Source organism: Symphalangus syndactylus, chromosome X (genome assembly GCF_028878055.3).
Source record: "Symphalangus syndactylus isolate Jambi chromosome X, NHGRI_mSymSyn1-v2.1_pri, whole genome shotgun sequence".
NCBI lineage: Eukaryota > Metazoa > Chordata > Mammalia > Primates > Hylobatidae > Symphalangus > Symphalangus syndactylus.
In genome coordinates this window covers 144,931,881-144,945,716 of record NC_072447.2, presented here as the reverse complement: position 1 = coordinate 144,945,716, position 13,836 = coordinate 144,931,881, and the positions used below count along the sequence as shown (strand labels likewise).

Below are 13,836 nucleotides of genomic sequence, written 5' to 3'. Positions count from 1 at the left end.
GGAGAGAGAAGTCCCAGAACTGGCCAAAAAACAAGAGAGATGTGGAAGGAAGGTGACCTCCCAACACGGAAGGGAGGCGCAGACTGCACCAAGCCACTCCCTGCTGCACCCCTGGAAAAAGGAGGGTGGGGTGTCAAGGACTGGGGAGGTGGGAGTGAAGAGGTCCGCAAGGCTTAGGGAGTGAGCAGGAAGGGGTGGAGGGCAGCCGGGAGGTGGGAAGGAAGGGATGGAAAAAAAGCGGAGAGGTGGGGGGTGGTTCCTCCTCAGAGAGGAGGCCCCGCCCCACGTTGACGCTGCCGTCAGCCCCGGACAACCACGTCAGGGTTCCCGGATGTGCTTTCCGACGGCCATCTTGGAAATCTGACGGATCGGAGGCATTTGTGCGGAGGCTCGAATCAAGTCAGCAGGCGGAAGAGTCTTAGACCTGGCCAGTCCTCAAGGTGAGGGCCCTGAGGAAGAACTGAGGGACCTCCTACCATAGAGAGAAGAAACCCCGGCCTGCACTGTGCTGCCGTGGAACTGGTAGGTCCCAGACAGGGAAATGGCCCCAGAAGAAGGGAGGAGGTGCTGGCCCTCTAGGGAATAAATAGGAAGACACTGAGGAGGGCTGGGGGAACCCCCACCTCAGAGGACAGATTCCCAGAGATTCCCCCCCTGCTCCTCAAGAATCAGCCCTCGTAGAGCTCCCCAGTCAGCTCAGGTGGGGTGGCAGCCATCTTGTTTCTGGGTGAGGGGCGTAGGGGAGGGGGAGGCCTTGGTCTGAGGGTCCCATGGCAAGTCAGCACGGGGAGCTGCCTCTGGTTGGCAGAGGGAAGATTCCCAGGCCGTGCTGGGGATAAGACTGAAGACTGAGGAGGAGTCACATGTGCATCAGAACGGACGTGAGGCTACCCCCACTGCCTCCATGGTAGAGTGCTGGGAGGTGGCTGCCACCGCCCTACCTCCTACTGCTCTCAGGGATGTGGAGGTTGCTCTGAGGTTTTGCCTTAGGCCAGCAGAGTGATGGGGGCTCGGCCCTCTCTGAGAAGCCGTGAAATTGCTAATTAAATTCTGAGGGGGCCATGCAGTCCAGAACTACGAGGCTCTGGGATTCTGGCCAGCCCCAGCTGTCAGCCCTGGCAGGCCCAAGACTCTACTTGCAGTCTTTAGCCTCAGGGGCCCCCTCACTTCCTCTTGCAGGTGCTCCAGGAACCAGGTGGTGACGAACTGGGTGTGAGGCACACATCCTAAAGTCAGCACAGCAGAGGAGGCCCAGGCAGTGCTAGGAGTCAAGGTGAGTGCACACCCTGGCTGTGTACCAAGGGCCCCACCCCCACAAACAGAGGAGACCCCACAGCACCCGGCCCTACCCACCTATTGTCATTCCTGGGGTCTCAGGCTCTGCCTGCCAGCTGTGCCCTGAGGTGTGTTCCCACATCCTCCTACAGGTTCCCAGCAGACAAACTCCCTAGGAAGACAGGAGACCTGTGAGGCCCTAGAGCACCACCTTAAGAGAAGAAGAGCTGTAAGGTGGCCTTTGTCAGAGCCATCATGGGTGAGTTTCTCAGCTGAGGCCACTCACACTGTCACTCTCTTCCACAGGCCCGTTGGATCTCATCATCCATATCCCTGTTGACACGTTTACCTGCTGCTCCTGAAGAAGTCATTATGCCTCCCGTTCCAGGCGTTCCATTCCGCAACGCTGACAACGACTCCCCGACCTCAGTTGAGTTAGAGGACTGGGTAGATGCACAGTATCCCACAGATGAGGAAGAGGAGGAAGCCTCCTCCATTTCCTCTTCCACTTTCTACTTAGTATATTCCCACTCTTCCTTCTCCCCATCCTCTTCTCTGAATCTTGGTCCTGAGGAGGAGGAGGTGCCATCTGGTGTGATACCAAGTCTTTCCGAGAGCATTCCCAGTAGTCCTCCTCAGAGTCCTCCACAGGGTCCTTCCCAGAGTCCTCTGAGCTCCCGCTGCTCCTCTTTTTCATGGAGCCCATTCAGTGAGGAGTCTAGCAGCCAGAAAGAGGAGGATACAAGCACTTGTCAGGGCCTGCCAGACAGTGAGTCCTCTTTCACAGATACACTAGATGAAAAGGTGGCCGAGTTAGTGGAGTTCCTGCTCCTCAGATACGAAGCAGAGGAGCCTGTAACAGAGGCAGAGATGCTGATGATTGTCATCAAGTACAAAGACTACTTTCCTGTGATACTCCAGAGAGCCCGTGAGTTCATGGAGCTTCTTTTTGGCCTTGCCCTGATAGAAGTGGGCCCTGACCACTTCTGTGTGTTTGCAAACACAGTAGGCCTCACTGATGAGGGTAGTGATGACGAGGGCATGCCCGAGAACAGCCTCCTGATTATTATTCTGAGTGTGATCTTCATAAAGGGCAACTGTGCCTCTGAGGAGGCCATCTGGGAAGTGCTGAATGCAGTAGGGGTATATGCTGGGAGGGAGCACTTCGTCTATGGGGAGCCTAGGGAGCTCCTCACTAAAGTTTGGGTGCAGGAACATTACCTGGAGTATCGGGAGGTGCCCCACAGTTCTCCTCCACGTTATGAATTCCTGTGGGGTCCGAGAGCCCATTCAGAAAGCATCAAGAGAAAAGTACTAGAGTTTTTAGCCAAGCTGAACAACACTGTCCCTAGTTCCTTTCCATCCTGGTACAAGGATGCTTTGAAAGATGTGGAAGAGAGAGCCCAGGCCATAATTGATACCCCAGATGATGCTGCTGTCATGGCCAGTGAAAGCCTCAGTGTCATGTCCAGCAACGTCTCCTTTTCTGAGTGAAGTCTAGGATAGTTTCTTCCCTTTGTGTTTGAACAGGGCAGTTTAGGTTCTAGGTAGTGGAGGGCCAGGTGGGGCTCGAGGAACGTAGTGTTCTTTGCATTTCTGTCCTGTGTGAGTGATGTAGAGATTTACCTGTTTTTCAGTACTTTCTAAATGCTTTTCCTTTGAATAGCAGGTTAGCTTCAGAGTGTTAATTTATGAATATTAGTCGCACATGTATTGCTGTTTATCTGGTTTAAGAGTAACAGTTTGATATTTTGTTAAAAAATGGAAATACCTTCTTCTTTATTTTGTGATCTGTAACAGGGTAGTGTGGTATTGTAATAGACATTTTTTTTTTTACAATGTGCGATAACTCAGCAGTTAAATAGTGGAACAAAATTGAAGGATGGTCAGTAGTTTCATTTCCTTGTCCTGCTTATTCTTTTGTTCTTGAAAATTAAAGATATATACCTGGCTTTGCTTAGCTCGTTGAAGAAAGTAGCAGAAATTAAATATTAATAAAAGAAAGCCCCACTGACTCCTTTATTTGCTGAACATTCTTTTAGTATTTGCTTGTGGAAGTCACTGTTAGTATTGGGGATACTAATAAAAGCATGACTTATCTCTACTCATAAAACAGTAGAGTCTAGGAGTAGAAGCCATATTAAGAAGGTGGTAAGATGTTCTCTACAATCTAAAGAACAAGTTAAAAAGGGGCTGGGGAGGTGAGACTCCAGATGCAAGCCTTCAAGTATAAAGGTCTTGAGATAAGGCAGCTTGGGGCTTTGGAAAACTGCAGTTGCTTCTCTGGGAGCTGGTAGTTAACGAAGCTGGGTGGTGGCAGGGACCAGACTCTCAGAGGGTGAGGGAAGAGCCTGGAATGGAAAACTGCTCTGAGCAGTTGCTTCTGGGCGGAGGATGAAGCAGAGGGGAGTCTCCACCTGGGGAAGTCATGGAAGGTGTCCTGTGGCTCTGTAACTGGTGAGCTTGAACACAGTGCAAGGACTAGGTGATTGATACCCATCATCTGCAAGAGTTTCCTGAGAAATGTGGTGATAATTCCTTGAAGTGGTTCCCAGAAGCCTCTAGGCTGGCCCTCACTGATCTGGCATGGGAGAGCCTGAGCCCACTCCATGGAAAGGCCATTGAATTAGGTTATTTTGAATCTAATGTGGGCAACTCCAAGCAAGGGCTAGATTTTTAGTGGAGGATACATAAAAATAGTGCTTTGGATCGACGAGCACTGGGGAAGGTGAAAAGGAGTTGGTCCTTGACTCAAATTCCGGGATCATTGAGTTGCATTCCACTTGGGGGATTCTCTACCTACCCAAATTATACAATATATCATTTTGGAAAGAAAATGTACTGAGTTTTATTTATGAAGCCAGATTTTTGGTTGAGTTGGTACTCCATGACGTATTCAGCTAAATATGCTCTGAGATGTTTTGGATCATAAAACAAGAGTGAAATTTTTCATAAAAGACAGTGGTAGCCTTGGGGTTATAATCATATTGATAACTGCCATTTGTTAAAATTCCAGTATATGCTTGGCACTGTGCCAGGTGTTTTACTCACATTATAAACATCCAGCAATTCTACAAGGCAGGGCTTATGAAACCCCTTTTACAGATGAAGAACCTGAGGCTCACAGTCCTTGATAAATTCAGTAAGATCACATGGCTAGAAAGTGACAGTGCTGGCACTTGAGCCTTGCTCTGAATTCATCTTGACTCATACTGTCCCTCTCTTCCCAGCCTGAGGAAGGCCTTTGCGTTTTAAGCTACTTCTCTGCACACTTGTTATCATCTCTCAGATGACATAAAGATGAACCCTGTGTCCAAGGTATTCAGGTAGGCTGGGAGAAGAATGGTGACAATGAGAATAAATACAATTTGCGGATCATTGTGGGCTTAGTTTACCTGCTCCTATTCTGAGCCCTAGGTTTCTTGAGAGCTGACTCTGTCCAGGTGCCAGCAGTTCTGTCCAGCCTCAGCACTTTCCCACTTTACGGCACCCTCCTTCTGATCGCTCCTGTGTGCTCTCTCCAGCAACTCTGGAACCTGTCCTGCTGACCAGCTCGTCCCTACAATCTCTCTGTGAAGGCTGTGCCCCGCTTCCAGTGTAACAGCCCAGAATCGCAGTCCTTCCCCTCACATAAACGCCTCACCATCCCTGCAGAAGTTCCCTGACTGATCCATCCCTCCCCACCGGCTCCTGTGTGATAAAAGCAATTCGATGTAAATTTTCAGTTTGGATAGTGACAATTACATATCCATCCTGGGCATCCTCAAACACTCTCAAAATACTCCCACATAGGGTGGTGAGTAGAATCTGATTTGCCATATAACATACTGGTTCTAGGGATGTAATCCTAGGGTAAGAGAGTTTTTGAGATCATCCTAATATTTGATATTTGTATTAGGATTTTAGTATATGATATTTGTAGTAACATTGTTTGAAACAGGCCACTGAAGAGATACACAGATGAATGAGCTATACTAGGTGGTCAAAAACCAAAGCTTCCTTCATAAACTTGGTATATGAGATGAGACTGTGGGAATCACTTTGTAAATAAATGACAAGGAGTTGAATTTCTGAAAAATAGAAAAATAACAAAATCCTGAATACTGCCTAGGAGGTGACAAGGGTTCCTTAGCTAGCTCTGATGAGCAAAGAAAACAATGGCTGACCATCTTTCCGTTGTCCTTTGTCTGCGTACCTGCCGCACAGGAAAATCCTGGTTTGCAGTGTGCCACAGGCACATGTGCAGTTGTTCAAGAATGTTCAGTTATATGAAGGGGAGCAGAGGCTCTCAGGGAAGGATATACACCAAAAGGCATGAGAGGATTCTCAGCCTAAAGAAATTGTTATAAAAAGGACGGTGCAGTAAAGTGCTGAGAGGATAAGGTTGACCCTCCTTGCCAAGACTTACAGAATTGTTTTAAAACCTATTGTTGTAATGCTTTCTTTGAAACTGCCAATCACCTAGTAGGTGCAATAAAAACCAGAAGATTTCAAGGCAATGCTGGCTTTCTCGTAAACAATTCCAAGAAATTAAAAGACTTACTGTCATAAATTATAATAGGTGCTTTTAATTGCGCACCATAATGGCTTATGTGAGACATTACAATTGCCAATCTCCTCCTTGTCTAACTTGTCTTCCTGGTTGGTTCATTTGCAGTTAGACAGAAGCCAGTGCATCATTCCAATGCTTTCGTTTCTTTTCAGCAGTTAACATCTGTTATGATGTAAAGCTACAAGTTGAAAGCAGCTAGGATACCTGGGTAATGTGAGAGCCAAGACTCACTGTGTATTATTATACCATAACAGCATACCACAGACTGGGTGACTTAAACAATACCCATGTATTTTCTCACATTTCTGGAGGCTAAAAATCCAAGAACAAGATTTTTGCCAGTTGATTTCTTCTGTGGCCTCTCCTTGACTTGCAGATGGCCACTTTCTCACTGAATTTTTACATGGTTGTCCCTTGGTCTGTGTGTCTGTATCCTAATCTCCTCTTCTTATGAGGACACCTACCAGTAATATTGAATAAGACCCTAATAATAAGACCTCATTTTAACTTAATTACCTCTTTAAAGGCTCTGTCTCCAAATACAGTGACATTCTGAGGTACTGGGGGTTAAGACTTGGATATATGCCTTTGGAGGGAGAGGCGGAACTCAGCCCATAACACGCTGTCAACTATAATCAGAATTTAAACGTGTTAAGCCATGTAAATTTCAGGAAATTTTTTCATTTCATCAGCTTACTGTTACTTTATCTGACTACTGCACTGCTACTCTTCTTTTTCTTAGGCTTACTTTAATGCTTTTCTCACAAATAAATACTGCATATATTATTGTTGCAAAAAATTATAAAAATACACAGAAACCACATTTCTTCCCTTTGTAAAGATTCTCGATTCAGCTCTTATTCAGAAGTTCCCACAATTAACAACGTGGTGTGTAAATTTTAGAAGCTGATTTCAAGATTTTAAATGACAGATGTGGTAATACAGAAACACGCACACACAGATATTACATATATATTTATATATGTGTGCCTATAAATATAACTATACATGGGTAATGATATACATATAGGTATGTGAGTTACCTTTGCACTATCATAGGTTAAATTCCGTTTATATTAAGATGTGGCATTATTTGGAGATAGGATTATTTCAGAGGCAATCAAGTTAAAATGAGGTTATTAATGCTGGCCCTAATTAAATATCACAGGAGTCATTATTAAGAGGAGAAATTTGGACATAGAGATATGAGTAGAGGGATGACAGTGTGAGCATGCATGGATTGAAGACAGCCATCTACAAGGCAAGGAGAGAGGCCCGGAAAACATCCTTCCCTCACAGCCCTCAGCAGGAACCAACCTTGTGAACGCCTTGCTCTTTGACTACCAGACTCCAAAACTATGAGACAATAAATGTCTGCTGTTTATGTCATCCAGGTTGAGGTACTTTGCTATGGCAGGCCTAACAAACCAATATACTCACTTATTCAAATGGATCCAAAATCTTTGCCTCACAGCACATATACATCTATCTTACTTTTGGACCTACTCCCTAGAATTCTCATTTATTTCTTGCATTAACACACTGAACAAATCTCCTCGTGAACACACATGTGTTTCTCTTTTGTGGCTATAATAAATACAATCAGCATATTTAAGCATAAATTCTGGGATAAATGCATATAATTACTTATAAGGAATGCATATTAATGTGGAAACTGAGTGAGTGTGAACAGGGTATGAATATTTTGTATTTTTTTATAATGTTGAGGGCTTTTTCCCAAAATGTTTCACCAGTTAATTTCCTCACACATTTGTCCATGGGGAAATGATCCATTTTTACAAGCATTTTATCACAATGTTAAATGTTGGTCAAACTTATGGGTGCAAACACTAGGTGACCTTGGATGTGATGAGGAATTTTTCAGATGAAACACTAAAAATACCAGCAATCTAAGATAAGGAGAAAAAATTGACTCTAATAAAATTAAATACTTCCACTGTGAAAAGATACTGCTAAGATAATGAAAAGACAAGCAAGAGAAAGGGATAAGTATTCTGTGATACATGTATCTGATAAAAGATAGTATTTTAATATGCACAAAACTCTGAAAACCCAATCACAAGAAAACAGAAACCCAATTTAAAATGGGAAAAGAAATCTCAACAGGCACCCCACCAAAGAATAACTATATAGGAATGGAAAATAAGCATGTATAAGAAAACTGTTCAATGTCATATGACATTAAAGAATTGCAAATTAAAGCACCTAGGAGTTAGCACTCTACGCCCAGGAGAATGGCTGAATTCCCAAACACTGAAACATCAAATGTTGACATGCATGTTGAGCAACAGGAACTTTCAGGCGCTGTTAGTGAGATAGACCTGGAGGAATCCATGAATGCATGTTGCTAAGTGAAAGAATAGCTAAAAAGGCGACGTAATGTATGATTCCAGTCATACAATATTGTTGAACGGGCAACTATGAATACATTAAAAATATCAGTAGTTTCCACGGGCTGATGGGTTGGGGATGGGACATGGGGATTGATAAATAGGTGGAGTACACAGGAGATTTAGGATGGTGAAACAATTCTGTATGATACTGGAATCATGAATACTTGCCATTACACACGTATCAAAACGTGTAGCATCCCCAGTGTTGAGTGAGTCCTGATGTAAACTGTGGACTTTACTTAATAATGAGGCATCAATGGAGGTCAAATCAACTGTAGCAAACCTGCCATAATAATACAAGATGTAAATAATAGGAGACACTGTGTGTGTGTGTGTGTGTGTGCGTGCGCGTGTGTGTGTGTGCGCACACATGGGGCAGGGCAGGAGGATGGTGTAGGTATGTAGGAATTCTCTGTACTTTTGAGGAGGTTTTCTCTTTGTATTTTTGGATTAACAATGCTCTAAAAATGAAGTCTATTCATTTTTTAAAAGATGCAAATGATTTGAACAGACATTTTACCCAAGAAGATACACCCACTGCAAAGAGGCATATAACGTCATTTGTCATTAGGGAGATGCAAACGAAAAACAAAAAAAAAAATCGGAATGCACACTTATTTGAATGACTACAATCTGACAATCTAAAATGCCAAATGTAAGAGAGGATATGGAACAACGGGAATTCTAACTCCTTGCTAGTTGTGATGAAAAATGATACAGCCACACTTTTAAACTAATATTTTATGGACTTATTCATATGACAAATTGTGAAGGTTAAAACAATGTGAACTGAAAAGAGCGCATAGTTACTAGGAGCTGTGGAGAAATGTAGTGACTGACCTCAAACCAGATGCACATGGGACTTTGAGGGTGATGGAACTGGTCAGTATGATACTTGGGAGGTAGATGTAGGACTCAATGCATTTGCCAAAACACATATAACTTCACATCATAGTTAAATCTGAAGTGTGTATATTAAAAAATAATCATGAATTGGATTTTTAAAAGATCCTGGGCTGCTGAACAGATGATGGGTTTTTCTGGGACAAGAATAAGAAAAGAAGCAACAATAAAGAAGCCTTTGACATAGGCTAGGTGAGAGCTGATATTAACTTCACACACAGCAGTAAAGTGGAAGGATTTGGAATGGATTTTAGAAGAAAGGTTGCTGTCTGGACAGAAGAGGGAGGGAGTACAGGCCCTGGGAGGCCCAGTCACACTATGGATGGGTGTGATTCTCCCTCTCTTCCACCTTGCAGGTCTCAGGGATGGGAGGGGCTTATTCGGAGGTGAAAGACTCAGATGGCCAGAGGCAGGCAGCCCAGGCAGTTTCAGGAGTCCAGGCGCAGGCCCTAGGAAGGTTGGAAGGGAATGCCCATGGATGGTAGTGCCCCTCCCCTGTCCCTGTGGCTGTGGCCGGCTCTGGAGGACATCAGGGATGCCAGATGTACAACTTTCTGACTTCCATTTTAGGAGTCAGCCAGAGGGGAAGATTTCTCTGAGGAGGGCAGCTTCAGTTAAGCAGAGGGAGGAACCCCAGGGCTGGCCACTCAACGAGAAGAGAACTCTGTGGAAGGACAGTGACCTCCCACCACGAAGCACCCGGCACTACCCACCTACTCCCAGTTTCTGAGTCTGGGGCTTTGCCTGCCATCTGTGCCCCGAGGTGCTCTCTCACATCCTCCTACAGGTTCCCAGGGAACAAACCCCTTATGAAGACAGGACACCTGTGAGGCCCTAGAGCACCACCTTAAGAGAAGAAGAGCTGTAAGTTGGCCTTTGTCAGAGCCATCATGGGTGAGTTTCTCAGCTGAGGCCACTCATACTGTCCCTCCCCGCCTCATGCCTCTGGGATCCCATCCTCCCCATCCCTGCTCAAAGGATGCTACTTCTGAACAAGAGTCATCACGCCTCTCTTCCCAAGCCTTTCCCGCCTCAACTTTGAGCAAGACTTCCAGACCCCAATTCTGATATAGGTCTTCACAGATGCACAGGATTCCACAGAAGAGGAGGAGGAGGAAGCCTTCTCCATTTCCTCTTCTTCTTTCCACTTTTTATTCCCCTCCTGCTCTTCCTCCTCCTCCTCCTCATTCTCTACTCTGATTCTGGATGCTCCAGCGGACGAGGTCATGCCTGCTGCTGGGTTTCCAATTCTTCCCCAGAGTGCTCCCAGGATTCCTCTTCATGATCCTCCCCAGAGACCTCTGAGCTCCTGCTCTTTCTCCTCTTTGTGAGGCCCATTGGATGAGGAGTCCAGCAGACAAAAGGTGGAGGATGCACCTATATGGCATGCCTTGTCACACAGTGAATCCTTGCTCACATATGCACTGGATGAAAAGGTGCCTGAGTTGGTGCAGTTTCTTCTCCTCAAATATCAAATAAAGGAGCCTGTCACAAAGGCTGAGATGCTGACGACTGTCATCAATAAGTATAAGGACTGCTTTCCTATGATCTTTGGGAAAGCTCATGAGTTCATGGAACTAATGTTTGGCATTGCCCTGACTGAGATGGACACCAACAACCACTCCGGTGTCTTTAAACACACAGTAGAACTCAGCGACCAGGGGAGGCTGAGTGATGGCCAGGGAATGTCCAAGAACCACCTCCTAATTCTTATTCTGAGTGTGGTCTTCACAAAGGGCAGCTGTGCCTCTGTGGAGGTCATTTGGGAAGTGCTGAATTTGATAGGGGTGTATGCTTGGAGGGAGCCCTTCATTTATGGGGAACCCAGGGAGCTCCTCACTATAGATTGGGTGCAGAGAAAGTACCTGGAGTACCGGGAGGTGCCCTACAATGCTCGTCCACATTATGAATTATTGTGAGGTCTAAGAGCCCATTCAGGAATCAGCAAGAGGAAAGTCCTGGAGCTTTAGCCAAGCTATACAGTACCGTTGCTAGTTCCTTTCTATCCTGGTACATGGATGCTTTGAAAGATGTGGAAGGCAGAAACCAGGCCGTAATTGACACCACAGATGAGGCTACTTCCACGGCCAGTGCAAGCCCCATTATCATGTCCACCAACTTCTGTCCTGAGTCAAGTCTGAGGCTGATTCCCCCTCTGTGTTTGAAGAGGGCAGTCGAGGTTCTAATCAGGGGAGGGCGAGAGTGGAGCTGGAGGGACCACAGTGTTCTTTGTGTCCCCGTTTCACATGAGTGACTTAGAATTTAACATTTTGTGTGTGTGGGGGGGGGCAGTATTTTTCAAATGCTTCCCCTTTTGGTTGGCTTAATTCACTTCAGAATCTTAGTTCATGAAAATCGTCACACATGTACTGCTGTTTATCTAGTTAAGAGTCAGGATTTGATAGTTTGTAAGGAAAAAATGAAAACCTTCTGTCTTATGATCTGAAACAGTAGAATGTGGTGTTGGCATTGGATTGGAATTTTCTTTGAAATATGAAAGAACTCAGTATTTAAATAGAGGAACAAAATAAAGGATTGTTAATGTTTGACATTCCTCATCCTCTTTATTCTGTTGTTCTTGAAAATTAATTTTTTTTGTTGGAAGTTCCTTTATTTATTTATTATTATTATTATTATACTTTAAGTTTTAGGGTACATGTGCACAATGTGCAGGTTTGTTACATATGTATCCATGTGCCATGGAAAATTAATTTTTTTATTATACTTTAAGTTCTAGGGTACATGTGCACAATGTGCAGGTTTGTTACATATGTATACATGTGCCATGTTGGTGTGCTGCACCCATTAACTCGTCATTTACATTAGGTATATCTCCTACTGCTATCCCTCCCCCCTCCTCCCACCCCATGACGGGCCCCGGTGTGTGATGTTCCTCTCCCTGTGTCCATGTGTTCTCATTGTTCAACTCTCACTTACGAGTGAGAATATGTGGTGTTTGGTTTTCTGCTCATGTGTTCATTTGCTGAGAATGATGCTTTCCAGCTTCATCCATGTCCCTACAAAGGACGTGAACTCATCCTTTTTATGGCTGCATAGTATTCCATGGTGTATATGTGCCACATTGTCTTAATCCAGTCTATGCTATATATCTGGATTTGTTTGGCTTATTCAAGAAAGTAGCAGAATTTAATCTTAATAAAAGCATCAATGACTCCTTTATCTGCTGAACATTATTTCAGCATTTGCTTATGGAAAGCACTGTTAGTAGTGGGGATACCATCAAAACAAGGTTTATTCCTACCCATAACACGGTATAGTCTAGGTTCAGAAGCCATATCAGGAAGGGTAAGATTTTCTCTATGATCTAAAGAATGAGTTTAAACAGTGGGGACGTGAGACTTTAGATGGGGCCTTCAAGTAAAAAGGTACTGCGTTAAAGCAGTTTGGGGCTTCAGGAAACTGCAGGTGATTCTGTGGGGGCTGATTGTCATGAAGCTGGGTGGTGGCAGGGCCCAGACTCTCAGAAGGTGAGAGAAAAGCCTGGAATGGAAAACTACTTGTGTAGTTCCCTCTGGGTGGAGGATGAAGCAGAGAGGAGTATCCACATGGGGAAGTAATGGAAGGTGTTATGTGGCTGTGTAACTGGTGAGCTTGAACACAGTGCAAGGACTAGGTGATTGATACCCATCATCTGCAAGGGTTTCCTGAGAAATATGGTGATAATTCCTAGATATGGTGCTCAGAAGCCTCTAGGCTGACCCTCATTTGCCAGGCCTGGGAGAGCCAGAGCCCATTCCATTGACAGGACTTTTAGTTAGGTTATTTTGAGTGTAATGCGGGCAACTCTAAGCAAGGGCTAGATTTTTAGTGATGCATAAATAAAAATAGTGGATTGGATGGACAAGCAATGGGGAAGGTTAAAAGGAGTTTGTCCTTGACTCAAAATATGATCTTTCTGTTGCATTCCAGCTGCAGAAGTCTGGCCTTACCAAAATTATACAATATATCCTTTCAGAAAGACAATGTACTAAGTTTTATTTGTGAAGCTGAATTATTGGATGAGTTCTTATTACGTGATGTATTCAGCTACATATTTTCCCAGATTTTTGCGTAATAAAAAGAAGAGCTGAAGTTTTCAAAAAATGTAGTGGTAGCCTTTGGGGTTATAATCATATTTGATAACAGCTGCCATTTATCAAGTTCCAATGTATGTCAGAAACTATGCCACATGCTTTACTCACATTCCATATCTTCCAGCAAATCTACAAGACAGGACTTATCCAACCCATTTTACACATGGAGAACCTGAGGCTCATAGTGCCTGATAATTTCCCCAGGATCATATGGCTAGAATGTGATAGGGCTGGTACTTGATCCCTGGTATGAATTCATCTAGGCCCACACTGTTCCCACTGCCCCCCAGCCTGAGGGAGGCCTTCTGCCTGTTATGTCATTTCTCTTCACACTTCTCAATATCTTTGAGGTGACCTAAAGATGACCCTGTGGCTAAGATATTAGGTTAAGCCTAAACAAGGAAGGTGACACTGAGAGTGAAATACAATTCAGGACTTCTTGTTGCCTTTCTTTACTTAAAGTCCTCCTGTTGTGAGGCCTAGGTTTCTTGAGAGCTGACTCTGTCCAGGTGTCAGCAGTTGTGTTCAGTCCCAGCTCTTTCTCACATTACAGGACCCTCCTTTTGGCCTTCCCTGCGTGCTCCCTTGTCTAATTCTG

The 13,836-nt window shown here is 44.6% G+C and overlaps 1 protein-coding gene and 1 pseudogene across 2 annotated transcripts; both read left to right on the top strand.

Annotated features, from left to right (window-relative positions):
- The first annotated feature begins 335 nt into the window (after positions 1-335).
- Positions 336-3,279, top strand: LOC129475723 (melanoma-associated antigen C2). 2 transcript variants are annotated; one of them, XM_055267994.2, is made up of 3 exons: positions 336-522; positions 1,180-1,273; positions 1,582-3,279. In XM_055267994.2, the coding sequence occupies exon 3, from the start codon at positions 1,648-1,650 to the stop codon at positions 2,767-2,769; it is 1,122 nt and encodes a 373-aa protein (XP_055123969.1). In that variant the 5' UTR covers positions 336-522; positions 1,180-1,273; positions 1,582-1,647; the 3' UTR covers positions 2,770-3,279. The 2 variants fall into 2 exon arrangements, with proteins under 2 accessions (XP_055123969.1, XP_055123967.1); XM_055267992.2 differs by having other exon boundaries at positions 412-440.
- Positions 3,280-7,058: 3,779 nt separating this feature from the next.
- Positions 7,059-11,114, top strand: LOC129475428 (melanoma-associated antigen C2-like; annotated as a pseudogene).
- The last annotated feature ends 2,722 nt before the right edge of the window (positions 11,115-13,836 follow it).